This window comes from Rhinolophus sinicus, chromosome 3, assembly GCF_057876585.1.
Source record: "Rhinolophus sinicus isolate RSI-liver-muscle chromosome 3, RSI-T2T, whole genome shotgun sequence".
Classification (NCBI taxonomy): domain Eukaryota; kingdom Metazoa; phylum Chordata; class Mammalia; order Chiroptera; family Rhinolophidae; genus Rhinolophus; species Rhinolophus sinicus.
Genome location: NC_142503.1, coordinates 191,080,995 through 191,096,264, shown reverse-complemented (window position 1 = coordinate 191,096,264; position 15,270 = coordinate 191,080,995). Strand labels below are relative to the sequence as shown.

The 15,270-nt window shown below is 51.5% G+C and overlaps 1 protein-coding gene across 3 annotated transcripts in view; it reads left to right on the top strand.

The window, feature by feature from the left end:
• Positions 1-15,270, top strand: part of CCDC88C (coiled-coil and HOOK domain protein 88C) — a 117,178-nt gene that overhangs the window by 88,498 nt on the left and 13,410 nt on the right. For all 3 annotated transcript variants that reach the window (XM_019745153.3, XM_019745172.3, XM_019745162.3), the window contains 8 exons: positions 179-367; positions 1,507-1,668; positions 2,783-3,060; positions 4,815-4,958; positions 6,792-6,978; positions 8,172-8,317; positions 10,759-10,848; positions 11,376-11,614. In XM_019745153.3, coding sequence (XP_019600712.3) covers positions 179-367; positions 1,507-1,668; positions 2,783-3,060; positions 4,815-4,958; positions 6,792-6,978; positions 8,172-8,317; positions 10,759-10,848; positions 11,376-11,614 — 1,435 coding nt within the window. The remainder of the gene's footprint in view (positions 1-178; positions 368-1,506; positions 1,669-2,782; positions 3,061-4,814; positions 4,959-6,791; positions 6,979-8,171; positions 8,318-10,758; positions 10,849-11,375; positions 11,615-15,270) is intronic.

Sequence of the window (15,270 nt, the reverse complement as noted above, 5' to 3'; positions counted from 1 at the left end):
ATGCGGGACAGAGGTTATGTGCACTCCCCCTAAAGCAAAAGCTGGGTGTCTGGTTTGTCATGTGCTAGTGCCAGGTGAGGGCTGGGGTTTGGTGTAGGGCCGTCCTCTGGCCACTAATGTGGGCTCCAAGCCGGCCTCTTCCTGCCCCAAGTCTGCTTTCGTGCTTCCCGACCTGCAGCTAAAGAAGGAGTGTGAGATCCTCAGGCAGACCCAGGAAGAGGGGAAGCACCTGCCGAATTCTTTCAAACACCCTGCGGGGACGTTGGTCGCTGGTCACCAGGGAAAGGAGAGCTGGGGGCCGAGCCACAAGGAAGCCACCATGGAGCTTCTCCGAGTGAAGGACCGGGCCATCGAGCTGGAACGGAACGTGAGTGGGCTGCCCGGCTGTGGTCGCTCAGAGAGCGTGCTGGTAATGGTCCAGGGATAGAATGCCATTCCTGTAAAGGACTCGGGATGGCAGAGCTTGACCCACATCTCGTGGGACACTGCTTGAGTTGTCCTGGCAAGTCCTGGAGCTCCTGTTCATTTGCGGTCCCTTCTAGCATTTCTAACATGAAGGGGCGTATTCACATTTTCCATGGTGACTTGCAGTCGGCCTGTCCATCATACTTGGCCTGCAGCTTATGTCTGTAGCATTGTGTGTTTCAGTGCTCTGTACTGGGGGCTGGCAAGCCATGGCCCACCGCCTACTTCTGTAAATGAGGTTTTGTTGGAACACAGACATGCCCTTCTTTTATGAGTTGTAAGGGGCTGCTTTTCCAGCAATGGCCGGGCTCAGTGGTCGGGGTAGAGACCACATGGCTGGCACACCCAAAAGTATTTACTCTCTGGCCCTTTACGGAAAAAAGTTTGCCAGTGTCTATCTAAAGCCCTGATTTTATCTGACTCTCCAAACAACTATATTAAGTTGATACTGATGAGAAAGCTCAAACAGAGTTTAAGAGACCTGACCAAAGTCCCATGCGATTTAAGGTCACCTGTGTTACCGTGTGACCCACATGTCCTGGCTCCTCGCCCACGTGGTGGCATCTGGTATGAGGTCTTGCCCAGCCTCATGGAACGTGGACAGCCTTATGCTACGTGCTGTCACTCCCGAGTAGGGTGAGGCTGTGGCCGCCGCAGGCGTTCACTCCCATCCTGTGTGAGCAGCACACAGAAATGCACTGTCAGGTGATCAACAGAAAACCAAAGCACTACCGAGAAAAAGGACAAGGCGGCTGTAACCCCAGCTTGCCGTCGCCTCACACACGTATGCGCAGGTTCTATGCTCCGTCCTCTTCGTGTGCGGGCTTTCCCGAAGCACATACCCCTCAAAGTAGTGGTGTTCTTTTTCTTTTTAATTTTCCAATTCTGCTGATTTTGTTTTCCAAGAGGGAAAATGTTACTTCTCTCACCTGGTGGACCTTGGCTTTCGCCCCCAAAGCCTCAACTCTTGAGGGTCCCTTACAACTCAGGTGCCATTTCCCGAGCCGGCATCTGATGGCCTTGTGCTTCCCCACCCCTTAGAACGCGGCTCTGCAGGCTGAGAAGCAGCTGCTCAAGGAACAGCTGCAGCATTTGGAGACCCAGAACGTGGCCTTCAGCAGTCAGATCCTGACGCTGCAAAAACAGAGCGCCTTCCTGCAGGAGCACAACACGACACTGCAGACCCAGACGGCCAAGCTGCAGGTGAGGCCACGGGCATGTTACCTAGTCTCCTGGAGACCAGCCCTGAGCTCCCACTCAGTAAGCAAGACGAAGCACGGGAGACTTTGGGGGTTGGTTTTGTTGTATTTTTAATAGGCTCATTGTAAATAGCGGTTCCTCAGGATCTTAGAAGGTGGTGGTGATGGGTAAGCCGCTGTCAGTGATTGAGCATATGGCTGCCTGAGTCATTTCCCTGCTTTTACTCGCAGTCTTGTCTGTTTCCCAAAGTCTGTTCCCTGGGACGTTGCTAGAAACGACTTGGAAAAGACGTTCTGGGATCAGCTCGGTTTAGTTCACATTGTTACCCAGGTTCCTTTGTTGTAGAATCTGGCAGAGCCTTTTTCAGGTGAATCTTTCCTCTCCACGGGGGAGGTGGGGTGGAAGCCACCCCAGGCGGCTGAGAGCAGAGCTAGTTCTGGGCCACGTAGGTTAGGATGTAGGGTTTACTTCTGGTTCACAGACTGTGGGAAAATGAGTGATTCATTAATGCAGTTTCTGAGAAAAGTGTTTGAAAATATGTAACTGTGGGTCAGAGACAATGAACAGGAAACCATTTGGCAAAGACGATGGGATTTGTTCTATTAAATGTTCTATTAAATGTTCTATTAAATGAAGTAGGATATTGGTTTATAGTTTTGTTTTTGTTGGGTTTTCATTGTAATGTCTTTGTCTGGTTTTAACATCGGGTGATTCTGGCCTCAGAATGAGTTAGGATGGATCCCCTCCTCTTCACTTGATAGATTTGGATGTTGCCAGATGGGTGGTGTGTGATTGCCAGCTGGGGTAAATTGGTTGGTAGTGTCCAGGTATTCTGTATCATTACTGATTCCTGTCTACTTCTTTTTAAAATATCAGCTTTGAAAAGTAGGCAAAGAGGGTACCCAAGCAGCTTATCCAGGGAAAGGACATAACTTGCCCCAAAAGGTCACATTTGTAGAGAGCACCACATGGTATCTCAGTTCCCTGAGGGTCCCTATTACTTCAGAGTCTGTCCTTGGCCTGCTCCTGGCCCCTCCCTGCATCTGGGGACACGGGTCTGTGGCGCCCTGGGGCCTGCACGTGGGCCAGGCAGCCATGGTCTCCTCCCTGCCTGCAGGTGGAGAATTCCACGCTCAGCTCGCAGAGTGCCTCCCTCACGGCACAGTACACACTGTTCCAGAACCAGCAGGCGGCCAAGGAGAGCGAGCACGAGAACCTGCAGAAGCAGCAGGAGCGGCTGGCGGCAGCGTACGAGGCGCTGCTGCAGGACCACGAGCACCTGGGCTCGCTGCATGAGCACCAGTCGGCGGAGTACGAGGCCCTCATCCGCCAGCACAGCTGCCTGAAGACGCTGCATCGCAGCCTGGAGCTGGAGCACAGGGAGCTCGGGGAGAGGTGCGTGCCCGCAGCTGTGGGGGAGGCAGGCGGCCCCCTGGAGCTCGTGTCCCACCTCCAATCTGCCCCCCGTTTCCTCTTGGCCCACTGCTTCACTGTCTGGGGCACCAGAACTTTCCCAAAGGGAAGTAAGTGTCACCCTCAGTGATCTGGAGTTTGTGCAGCTGGAGACCGAGTGACAAGAGGGTCCCCGAGTGCAGAAGGCGGTGTGTGGCTAATCCCGGCTCTGGGAAATCCAGCGTCGGGCTCGGGGTCCCTGCTCCCCTAAGGATTCCTGGCCCCTCTTCCTTTTCTCTCCAAACCAAGAACGAGGCGGCGGAAGGTCACCACAGCCGCTGACTTACAGTGACGTGCCTCACCCTAGATTCCCTGGCCTTTTCTTTCCTTTCAAGGTCTGGGCTTCTTTCTTTTTTATCCTTTAAGTTTTGAACCTTTTGGATATATAGAAAGTAAACAGAATAGTACAGACACCCGCATGTACCCGTCACCCGGCTTCAGCAGTGGTCAATAGCAGTATCCTGCCGTGCTTATTTCATCTGTGCCTCCCACTCTCCACTCCCACGCACTTTTTTTTTCTTTTTTAATGGAAAATTGATATGCGTTGACATGCACAAGTCTCAGCTTTGTGCTCTTGTGCATTCAGTCAGGCCTCGTCGCCTGAGCTGCTGCCCTGCAGAGCCCTGATTGCCCAGGACCCTGGCCAGGTGTGCAGGACGCAGAGCCTGGGCAGGTGTGATGTGCGCATGACTCGGACGCAGGAGAGAGAGGCACTCAGACACTTGGAGCCACACAGGAGAGGCCCAGGAAGGTTGAAAGGTGGTGCCTAAGTCACCGCCTCGGACTTGGGGCAGCTCTTGTGTCATCTGTGAACACAGAAGGTTCCAGCAGGCGGGAGGGACAACCGGGGCTTGTCAGGGACTCCATCCTTGTGCTCTGCTGCCCTCCAGAGATGGCTACAGATTGAGGCTGGAGAAGAAAATAAAAGGCCCAAGCTGAGAGTGAAGTGTGAGGGAGGGTAGGGCTGGTTGGGGGGTATTGAGGAGCAGGAGTGGGTGTGCGTGTGTGTGAGTGTTTGTGTGCGTGTGTTGTGTGTGAGTATGCACGTGTGTGTACATGTGTGTGAACACGTATGTGAGTGTGTGTGTGAGTGAGTGTGACTGTGTATGAAAGAGAACAGCTGGCCTCTGGCACCTGCTTGGGCCCCACCAGGCAAGCCTTTGCCCCCCACAAGGCCTTACTAAGGACATGGAGATGGGTTCCCCAAGGGACAGCAGAGGGCTTACCCTAACCCCGGGAAGGAGAGAATACCTCTTATGTGCGGTGAAATTCAGCTGTTTATTTTGTGGTTGCTTTTAGATCTGTTTGTGCTTAGTGAACCACCTCGGCACTTACTTGTAACTCCCTAAGAGAAGGCCGGGAGTTCAGAAAACATACTTGTGGTATCCCAGGTGGTCAAAGGAGGGGTCAGAGGGGCTGTAGCAAGTGGGAGGAAGAGGCCTCAGCTCCGGGCTGGAGGGACCCCCAGTGCCGGCCCGGCCTGGGCACTGGCCTGCACGGCTCTCCCAGCCGCCATCCTCCCGTTTCTCCGCTGTCCAGCCCCGTTTCCTGTCCATCCCCTCAGCTCTGCAGAGAGAAGCCGCCAGAAGAACCCCATGTCCTCATGGGAGGCTTTGCAGTCTTCAAAGGGGGGTGTGGGTTACTGTGGGAACAGAAGGCCCTGGGCAAGCTCCCCACGGTGTGTTCCCCTCCGACAGGCACGAGGACATGCTGAAGCACAAGGCGGAGCTGGAGGAGCTGGAGAAGGCTTTGCACACCGAGCGGGAGGCTCTGCAGCAGGAGCAGAGGACGAACGCCATCGCCGCCAGCGAGAACCAGAGGCTGCAGGGAGAGCTGGACAGGTAACCGCCTGCGGCATCTGCCGTCAGGATTCCGTTCAGACCACCTCACTCAGCACCCACTGAGAGAGGATCAAATGCGTCCTGGTCATCGTGGGCGTTTACAGACCCTGTCATGTTACAGCTGGATGGTAAAAAGGTTAAAGGGGACTCTGGCTGGTGGCTGGGCTGGAAGGACTCAAGTGACAGCTGGGACCATGCATTGTCTGAGTTTGGATAACCTCACCTCCAGGCTTGTGACAGTGACTGTATGAGGCACAGGCACCTTTGTCATCTGATGGGAGCCACACAGTGACCCCATGAGAGCGGTACCATCGGTCCTCACTAGTCACACCTCCCCACTGGTGAATTCACCTCCTTGCTGAAATGTATTGTAACCCCCAGACCAATGCCCACGGCCTCATGGACGCGCCCAGGTTGGCAAGGTATCTGTTTGCCATTTGCCATTGAGGTTGAACAGGGCCTGTGACCTCTGTCTTCTTGTTTCATCATTCACACTGCAAACAAGCGTCCTTTCCGTGGTCCATTTAGTGCCATGGTTTTCGTGTTTCTGTGCTTTTTGGTGGCAGTTTCGCTGTTTAAAATGGTCCCCAAACAGAGTACTGAAGTGCTGCGAGTCTTCTCGAGTGCAGGGCTGTGCTGTGCCTTACGGAGAACAGACGCATGGTAGGCAAGCTTCATTCAGGCCTGAGTTACGGCTGTCAGCTCTGAGTACATTACAAAAGGTGTCATTACACAGAAATCCGTGTAAAACAAGGGATGTCTTGATCAGTTGACAAAGATGTGACCAGAGACTCACCAAAACCTACCCCTGTGTTTTCCCTGGGAACAGTGGTTCTGTATTCGCTAATTCAGTTTCCGAGGTGACGTTACAGCTTTACAGCACATTACTGCTGTGAATAATGGGAATCAGCTGAGCTATTACCCTTTTTTTTTTTTGACAGATGAGGAAACAGGCTCAGACAGATTACCTAACTTGCTCAGTGCTTCTAGTTATTGGCATAGCAGGATTTGGAATCAGGTTTTGTCTTATCCCAGAGGCATGGCCATCTGAAGCTGCTTAGTCGCTGTGTCCTTGTGTTAATGGCGCCCAGGGCCCACAAACTGGTGCCGCCCGCGGCCAGGCAGGTCAGGCATGTGGGGGAAAGAGTGTCAGCGATAGACCAGACGGTGACATGGAGAATACTCACTGCCTAAAGATGGTCAGCCGGGAGGCAGCCCTGGGGCTGCCAGGCCATCCTTTTGTTTATGCTTTTTTCTTACAAGAAGCTGGACATAGGAATGTTGATGTGAAACTTTAAAATTTTTAAATGTTGATAAACTAATTTAAAAAAAGGAGACAATTGTATAGGCCAAACAAGACATATCTGTGTCCAAATTGAGTCTAGGAGCCTCTGCTAATTTGAGCTTTCTGATATAAATCTTCCCCCAGGAAACCCCAGGTGGGTAATAATTATGATGATGATTTCAGTGATTTACATAATACCCCCGCTTGTCATATTTTATTTATCTCGGGTTGAAATTAGAAAGGAGGTTGGAATGGGAGAGAAGAGCTGGGCATAGACTTAGCTTTAGAGCAAAAATGTTCTGGTTCTATGATTTTAAAAAGTGTTTTAATAGCAGCACCTTTTTCCAAGCAGGAAGATATGCCAAAGCCTTAAATATAAAAGAGATTATAGCAGTGTCAAACACAGTTAGAAAAGTCGGCTGATTTTGTTCAGCCCCCTCACTTGCACATGAGACAATTTGAGGCCCAGAGAGGTTGTGGCTTTGTCTAAGGTTGCTCAGCTGGGACAGAGCTCTTCAGCCCCCAACCCTGCTGCTCTCCACCCCCAGGGTCAATTTCCTGCACCAGCAGCTGAAGGGCGAGTATGAGGAGCTGCACACCCACACAAAGGAGCTGAAAACCTCGCTGAACAACTCGCAGCTGGAGCTGAACCGCTGGCAGGCCCGTTTCGACGAGCTCAAGGCGCAGCACCAGAGCATGGACATCTCGCTGGCCAAGCTGAACAACCACTGTGAGGTGAGGCCTCAGCCGGGGGGGCCGCGGGACCCTGGGCGTGTTCCCTGGGCTCAGCTGGGTTGTGATGGGTCCTCGTTTGCATCTGTGCTCAAGCACTGTATGAAGGTCACACTCAGGCCAAGAGGAAACCAGAGGCATTTGAAGGGGCGAACATTGTGATGGGTCAGGATGTGTTAGAAAACACCTTGCATCCGACCTTCGCTTTTTACAGGGTCAGCATAGAAACAGCCATCTCGGCTGGGCATTTTGCTCCGTGCTTATCCGTGTCATCTCATTATCCTCACAGCGACTCTGTGAGCTGGGGTGCCCTCCTCGTCCCTCCTAGTCTGTCTGAAGCCGATGCTTGTGACTTTCCTGATACACCAACCGTGATGATATTCTAGAGCAGGAGGTGGCCGGTCTCGGCCCTCAGTTCAGATCAGCTACCTCACCTCCCCACCTGCTTTGTGTAGCTGTGAATCAAGAATGGCTTTTACAGTTTTGAATGGTTAGGGAAAATCAAAAGAAGACTATTTTGTGGCAAGTGAAAATGATAATTTTAAACATCAGTGTCCATTAGTAACGTTTTTGTGAGCACAGCCATACCCATGCGTTTACATTTCTTCTCTGGCTACTTTCCTGCTGCAGTAATAGGGTTGACCAGTGGAACAGAGACCACCGTCCTGCCTGGAAAGCCTAAAATGGTTTACTGCCTGGCTCTTTACAGAAAAAAAGACTCTGCCCACCCTCTTCTAGAGCAGAGCTGTGCAATAGAAATAATAATGCAAACCACCATACGTGATTTAAATTTTTCAGTAGCTGCTTTAAAAAAGGAAAAGGAAACAGGTGGGATTAATTTTAATGTTATGTTTTTATTTAACCAGTGTAACTAAGATATAATTTTGACATGTAACCAAAAAGCATGTTCATGAAACATTTTAAATCATTTTTAAATTATTATTAAGTCTTCAGAGTCTATTGTATATTTTGCTCTTGGGGCACAACTCAGCTGCTGGATGGGACAGTGTCACTGCAGAGGGAGCTCGGCCATCCCCACGTTGTCGGCTGTTGTCCCCCCACGTTTCCACCAGTGCCGAGGATCCTGGGATGGGCCTCTCTGTGGACGTGGCCTGGCCCTCCCTCTGGAAGCTGGATTCCCATCCTTGGAACTCGGGGTCACACAGTGTTTGACACGTTGTCTGTCTGTGTTTTAGCTGCTGTCCCGTCTCAAGGGGAACTTGGAGGAAGAAAATCATCACCTCCTGAGCCAGATCCAGCTCCTGAGCCAGCAGAACCAGATGCTTCTAGAGCAGAACATAGAGAACAAGGAGCAGTACCACGAGGAGCAGAAGCAGTACATGTAAGGGCGTGCGGGCCCTGCAGGCACCCGGGCCCTGGCTGCCGGCGCCACGCCTGGCGTCCTGGGGGCAAGGGGACACGCCAGCTTACCAGCATATCCTCTGGGTTTTCCCTGGGATGGTTCTAGATTCCTGCGAGGGGTGGCGGTGGCTTTTGTTTGCTTTTCAAAGGCACTGCCCACCGCCAGAAGCTTCTTAATCTCCTTTTGGAATTAAGCTCATTTTAAAAATACGACAGCACTGAAGCGAGGTGTCTCAGGGACAGAGTGCAGGTGGGAGGCTGAGCACAGGTACCGTCGCCTGTCCTTTTCTGTCTCTTTTCCCCTGGGTGGTCTGGACAGCAGGTAACCTGTGTGCTGTGGTTACCCCCTCCCCCAGGCAAGTATTTATGAAGTGCCGGCCTTGGCACAGCCCCTGCAAGGGGCACAGACCCAGCTCCCTGGTCGCCAGGAGCTGGTAGGGATGATGGGGTGTGAGCAGAGCTGTGTCCACACCGACACGTGTTGGGCTGCATGGAGGCACAGAAGGAAGCGTGGTACTAGGAGTGGGGGTTCTGCTGCTGGCACGGGATGGGGAGACAGCAAGCCAGGCTGGGGGGCGTGAAGGAGGAGCGTGGCGTGCTGTGGGTGCGGGGAGCGTCAGGAAGGAGGTGGCCGGCTTGCCTGGCGGATGAGCTTGGATTCACTGGGCGTGTTTAAGGGACGCTGGCCTAGCAGGGCCCAGGAAGCTGCCGGCAACGCGGTCAGGAGGGGGAGCCTTAGCGCTGCACCCCGTGGGCCTTGGAAGTCACGTAACCCAAGATGCATCTCGTGGGTCCAGGGTGGTCGCTACCCGTCCGTGCCTGCTGGGTGGACCGTCCTTCCCTGTGATCAGCAGTGGGTGGTCAGTGTGGGAAGGCAAGAGGAGACAACGCTGGCAGCGAGACCTGGTCACAGTGAGCACCAGGGTGCTGTCCCAGCTCCCTGACGTCACGATTGCCTTCCTGTGCTCGTCTAGAGGTGGCTTGCCGCCTACGGAAGGATGGTTTACACTGGAAACCACACTGTCATTTGGGGTAGAAATGGCCGTTGCCTGACGTGGTCCCTCTGTAATCCTGCTGATGGAAATGGCGTGGACGCCTGGTCCCCGCGGGGGTGACCTGATCGTGGTTTGCACTAGAGAGTCTGCAGACGGCCAGAGGGTTGGCAGGCTTCCAGAGCCTGCTCTGAGCCGAGTACCTCCCGGGCCCTGGGAAGGTTCTCGTGTCTGCCCTCTGTGAGTTTGCATAACTGGGCGGGGGTCTGATCCAGACACGAGAGCACTCTAGTATAAGGCCAAACGGCATGGCTGTGAGCACAGAAGGACACAGACATCGAGCCAAGGGGGCTGGGAGCAGAGTGGGGTTGCTGGTCAGGAGCCTGCTGGTTTGAGAGCTATTGCTTTTCACAAGGTGCTCACTTCAGGGTGAATTCTTGGGAAACCCTTGGGTTTAGGCAGGATTTCGGCAGCTTCAAGTTGCCACTGGTCCACCAGGGGTCCGAGCTGTCAAGGCCACACCAGTGGTGAGAGGCAGGAGCCGGCAGCGTTGTATAGAGTGGGCAGTGTTGTATAAAGTGTACCCCTCTCCCCCCAACTCCCTGAGATAAAACAAAAGCATGCCCTCTGTTTCAGGAAGGCCAGAATCTCTCCCAGTGAGCAGCGATACCCTCTGACAGCCCAAGGTTTAAGAGGTGTCCCTCTGGTCCTTTCTGTGTTTTTGAAAAGGTGAACTGATTTCCAGCGTTTAGAAATCAGGAGATTTTGCTTCACCAACTGAGTTTCTGGCTTCTCTGAAAAACTGAGAAGATCCGCGTCCCCAGGGCCTGCCTTCGTCCCCACATGGCAGTGGTCTGCTGGCATCACAGCCGTTCCACAGCCCCCAGCAACCCGTCTGGGCTTCTCAGGCCGCATTGCTCATTATCTTCTCTGCCTGGCCCCCAAAAGCTTTTGAGTTTGCTCCTGTGTAGGTGTTACCAGAAGCCCAGTGTTGGGATGGGTCCAGGGCAGAGGTCTGACTCTTTCAACCCTGGCGGCCATCTAACTCACTGCAGGCGGACCTCTCCCTGCCACCAAAGGCGTTGACCTCACCCTCAGGAGCACCCCGTGTCTGGCCCTGAGTGACCTGGCCGGAAAGTCCTTGGGGCTTCCGAGCTTGACTTTTTAGGTGGTTAGGGGTTTGCTCCCTTGAGTTTACTTAGAGCCAGGTGCGTTAGCAGGTCTCCTCAAGGCGTTTGGGCCCCTGGAGCCACGTCAGCCGCTTCATTCACACATTCCCAGCCCAGCAGCCATGGTCATGAGAACCAGGGTGTGAGTCCCAGAGAAACAGCGGCCCATTCAGGGCCAGGTCCCAGGCTGGGCTGATGAGTCAATTCACGTGTCTTATTTAAAACTGGATTGGTTGTTTTTCTTTCTCCTTTGTTTGCAGAGACAAATTAAATGCCTTACGGAGACATAAGGAAAAACTGGAAGAAAAAATCATGGATCAGTACAAGTTTTATGATCCTGCTCCAAAGAAGTGAGTTGATTTAAGTTTCAGTAACTGAAACACAGAACAGAAAAGCTTGCTTTCTCATGAGTGGGGTGAAAACTGGAGCCGTTAGAGCAGTGCCCAGCTGTAGGGCCTGCATCTTCCTGTAGGGCCTGCATCTTCCAGGTCCTTTGCATGTGGGCCTCTCCCACCACAGAAAGAATTTAGAAGTTCAGCCCCAAGATGAAATTTCTTTTAGCCACAAGCCTTTTTAAAGGAGCAGAGAGGCTGTGCTTTTGGAGCTATTAAAGCAGGATGGAAGGGATAGTGAGGGCTTCTGCCATGATGCCCACTTTTACCACTCCAGGTTCTATCTGAATTAACTGCAAATTATACTTCCCGAGCCTCAAATACGGTGATCATGGTGATGCTGAAGGGTGCTGTCATTCTGAACCCCACATCAGTGGTCACGTCCCAGGCTGGTGTTGGGAATCCCACCTCACGTTTGGGTGCCCAGTGACCTGCTAGAAGGTCAGGGAGGATTGATTGTATCCTAAAAATCTACTTCCAACTAGGAAAAACCACTGGATTGGAGCCAAAGCCTTAGTCAAACTCATCAAGCCAAAGAAAGAGGGTTCCAGAGAACGACTGAAGTCAACCACAGACAGCCCTCCCTGGCAGCTGGAGTCCCCAGACCCGGCCTCGCCCTCTGCTGCTCAGCTTCTCAGGTCCCAGCCAGAGTCCCCCGAGACCACCCCATCGGCCTCAAACTGTGTAGAAGAGCGAGACGCGCACAACGGGCCCACGGGGAAAGGTAGGAGGGGCTGACCTGGCTGCAGGCAGGACGTGAAGGGGGTCTAAGGACTGCCGTGGACGGGGTGGAGACGGCGTGGGGGTGTGCACACAGGTGTGAAGGACGCGGAGGGGTGGCCGTGGACACACACCTGCCTTCTTAGGTGTGTTAACAGCCAAGTAGGAAATAGGAGCCCTGGTCAGCGCCGTGGTGGTTTTGTCCCGTAACAACTGAGAAGCTTCACTTACCGTGTAGACTTAGGGACTCGAGTACCCAGAGCTGGTATCTACATGGGCGCCACAGAGATGAGCGCCGCGTACGGCTTGGGTTTCCCCCGTGTGTCACAGGTCCAGAGCACGCCGTTTCCGCTGGAGGTCTCAGTGCATTTAACACGTCATGTCTATATGCAAGATCTTCAGCGAGGTCTCGTGTGGCTCTGAGCTTTTTATCACTTTGAAAACCAGGGCAGCTGTTCTTCTCCAGCCTGATCTGGCCTGGAGTCCTTCCACCTCAGGTGCACCCTGTCTCTGGGGGCTGTCCTTCGGAGTTTGCCAGAGGTTCTGAAATGGATTTCTTGTGATATGTGCTGTATTCCATTGACTCTCCGAGGCTGTCAATTCCAAGCGGCACAATTGTTGTGCACACAGATAAAAGGAAAATATGAGCAAACAAATTGGTTGTGACAGTGACAGTTTTGTGAGAGTTGCCACCGTCACAGTGGTGACTGAGATGCAGGTTGACTGTGAGACATCCTGAGCTCAGACATGTTAAGGTTGGGGGTGGGGGTGGAAATGTGCATCTTAGGACCAATTAAACACCACAGCTGCCTTAAACGTTTTCAAATTTACTTTTAAAGACCATTTTATGGATTATTTATCCGTCAACCTGCCAGACCTACACCCTGAGAAATTTAACCTTTTATGAAGTTAAATTTAACACTAAGACTTTCTGAAGATCAGGCCCGTGCCTGAGACTTGTACACGCCCGGGAGCTGACATGACAGCACTGAGGGCCAGTGACAAGCCACCTTCTGAGTGTGACATGTACACAAGCCTTTCGGGGGTGACATCCACCACTTCATGTCTTGTTGTGTCACTTGAAATGCAAAAATGAAATGTGTGCACACGTTTGGGGGCTACTGCGTTCCTTCCTGGTCTTTCCAGGAGATAAATTGGGTTAAAGGCTCATATGCAGGTAAGTGATAATGAAGTGTGACATTTGTTTTGTTTAGAGGGGTTCTGTTGCCACAGGTTTTCAAACTGGATATTTCCATTTTTTTTTGGACGTTTATTACCTCAACTTGCGTTACTGTTTAAGGTAACTTAGGTGTAAATAGCCTAGCAGAGTTGGGAAAACTTTCAGAGGAAAGAAATGCTTGACTGGTCCAGACTCGCGCTGATCCGTGAATGAGCAGAGCAGTGATGATTATTAATAACAGCAGCCAGGTACTGGGCATGTTCTGTGGGCCCAGCACCCTCTGAGCTAGTTTCCCCACCTTCTCTGCCTCATTTCGTCCTGGCTGCCCTGTGAGGTCAGCACGCTCACTAGCCCCTTTCCAGAGCTGAGGCAGGGAGGCCTGGCAAGGTGCAACACTTGCCCGTGGAATAAGTGGCAGAGCTGGGAGCTGAACGTGGGTCTGACAGACTACGGAGCCCGAGCTCCTAACCTCTAGGAGTACTGGCTGCAGTTGAAGCAGTTTTGGTCCCCAAGATGCTGAGCAAGTCTGGGGCGCCGGCATGAATCAAATCGGTCCCTTATCCTGCAGTGTGCGCTTCGGCCACCAGGTGGTGCTGTGGAGGAAGAAATAAAGCAGGTTCTGGCGTCAATTTTAATCCTCAATCAAATTGGGTAAATCAGTTATGTTAACATGTGACATGTTCAGAGAGTTAGACCAGTTGTCTGCTCTGCTAAGACTCTATAATTTCAAGGTCACGAAGTCATGAAGTGTAGGTTTGGAATAGAAGATGCGTAAGAGATTTAAAGGGAATCATTCTTCTTGATGTTGAGGGGTTTTTGGTATCCAAAAGAGATATTTTCATTATTTTTAAACTCATCCTGCCAAAAGGTGTAATTTTAGATATATAAGGATTATTAGTGAGTAGTTCCGGTAGATTGTGTCATTACAACAGGCCAGAAATATATCATTAAGTGTTTCCAAGGTCTTTAAACAGGAATAAGAGTAGTGTGTGAGTTGCATTGTCAGGGAGCCTGTCATTAAAATGGATGAGTAAGAAAAGCCGGGTCCTAAATTAATAAACATTCTTACTTAATAATTTAACACACTGAAATTGGAAAATAGTCTAAGCCATTGGCTCTTCGAGCAATATATAATTCGGCTCACGTGCTAGGTAAGTAAAGTGCTGGCACTAGATGCCACTAAATTAAATTGAGTCAGAGCATAAATGATTCACCGAGTCCTGATTCTGTCACGTCGTGGGTATTGTTTCCTGAGCTGGACAGGATTCTGATTTCCTAAGTACATTTAGCTCATGTAGAGTCATTTGTTACTGTTATTCATTTCATTTATTTACTGTTTTTTTTTTCTTCTTCCTTCCTCTGTCGGGTTATCCGGGGGATAACAATTTAGCAACTTCACGCAAAAAGAGCCCCTTTTTGAGAAGCAAAAGTAAAGACAAAGAGAAGTCTCCAACAGCGGCCCACCCGGCTCTCTCTAAACGCCTGCGGTTCTGGTCTTCCTCTGACATGCCCTCCTCTCCTAACGAGCCTCTCCCTTTCTCAGAAATTGGAGATTTCTAATCCTTTTCCTTTGTCAGTGTCTTCATCACCTACCCGCCTTCATTTCTGAAATTCAAACAAAACAAAAAAACAGTACCTAAAGGCCAGATGACTCATAGTGGACCCTTCCTCCCGACCCCAATTCCAAGCCAAGCTTAACGTAGCCAGCGTGGATTCTGATTTCAAAAGAGAAGATGAGTGCTCACACGCCCAGGAGCGCACGCCAGCACAGCACAGTTTTAGGGGCGCCTCGGGACCCCCATGCAGGTCCTTGGGCCAGGATGTCCGTGCTAAGTAAGTCCAGTGGCTGCGTACTGCCCCCGCTCTCGCACCCGCAGGCTTCTGTCAAAGCGCGTGTGTAAAGCAGAACTGGTCAGTTGTCGCTATGCTTCCTAAAACGGCCTCTGTCAAGTGAGTTGTTTATTTTTTTAAGACTTATTTCTAAGCAGCTAAATTGAAAACGGCTGCCCTTTTCTCCATGTTGCTGTCAGAGCACTGAATGGTTGGCTTTTGCGGATAGGGCCCCTTTTAGGTGTGTTCTGTATTCTGAAGGATTTATCGCTCCATTCAAGCACTTTGAATAATTGGATGGATGTTGCCGAGCCAGACTTCAGCCCAGAGCCAGACTTCAGCCCAGAGTGAAGTTTTCTGACTGTGCTGTTGTCCTCGGACATCTTGGATGCTGATGTTAAAACAGCAGGGGACAGGACATCAGCACGTAAATCACGCCCACAGCACGGGATGCTGGTCCAGGAGAGAGAGGCCTTTAGCTACTGCCGTCTTTTCTGTCTTCAGCCATCCTTGTACCACCTGCATGATTTTTGCCATATCTTTACATCACCTGTGTGCTTACTGACATGTTTTCCCTTGAATTGACTCACCCTTTCCACTTAAATTTATTTTATCAGTACCGTAAATGGAAAACAAGTATCACCGTAAAA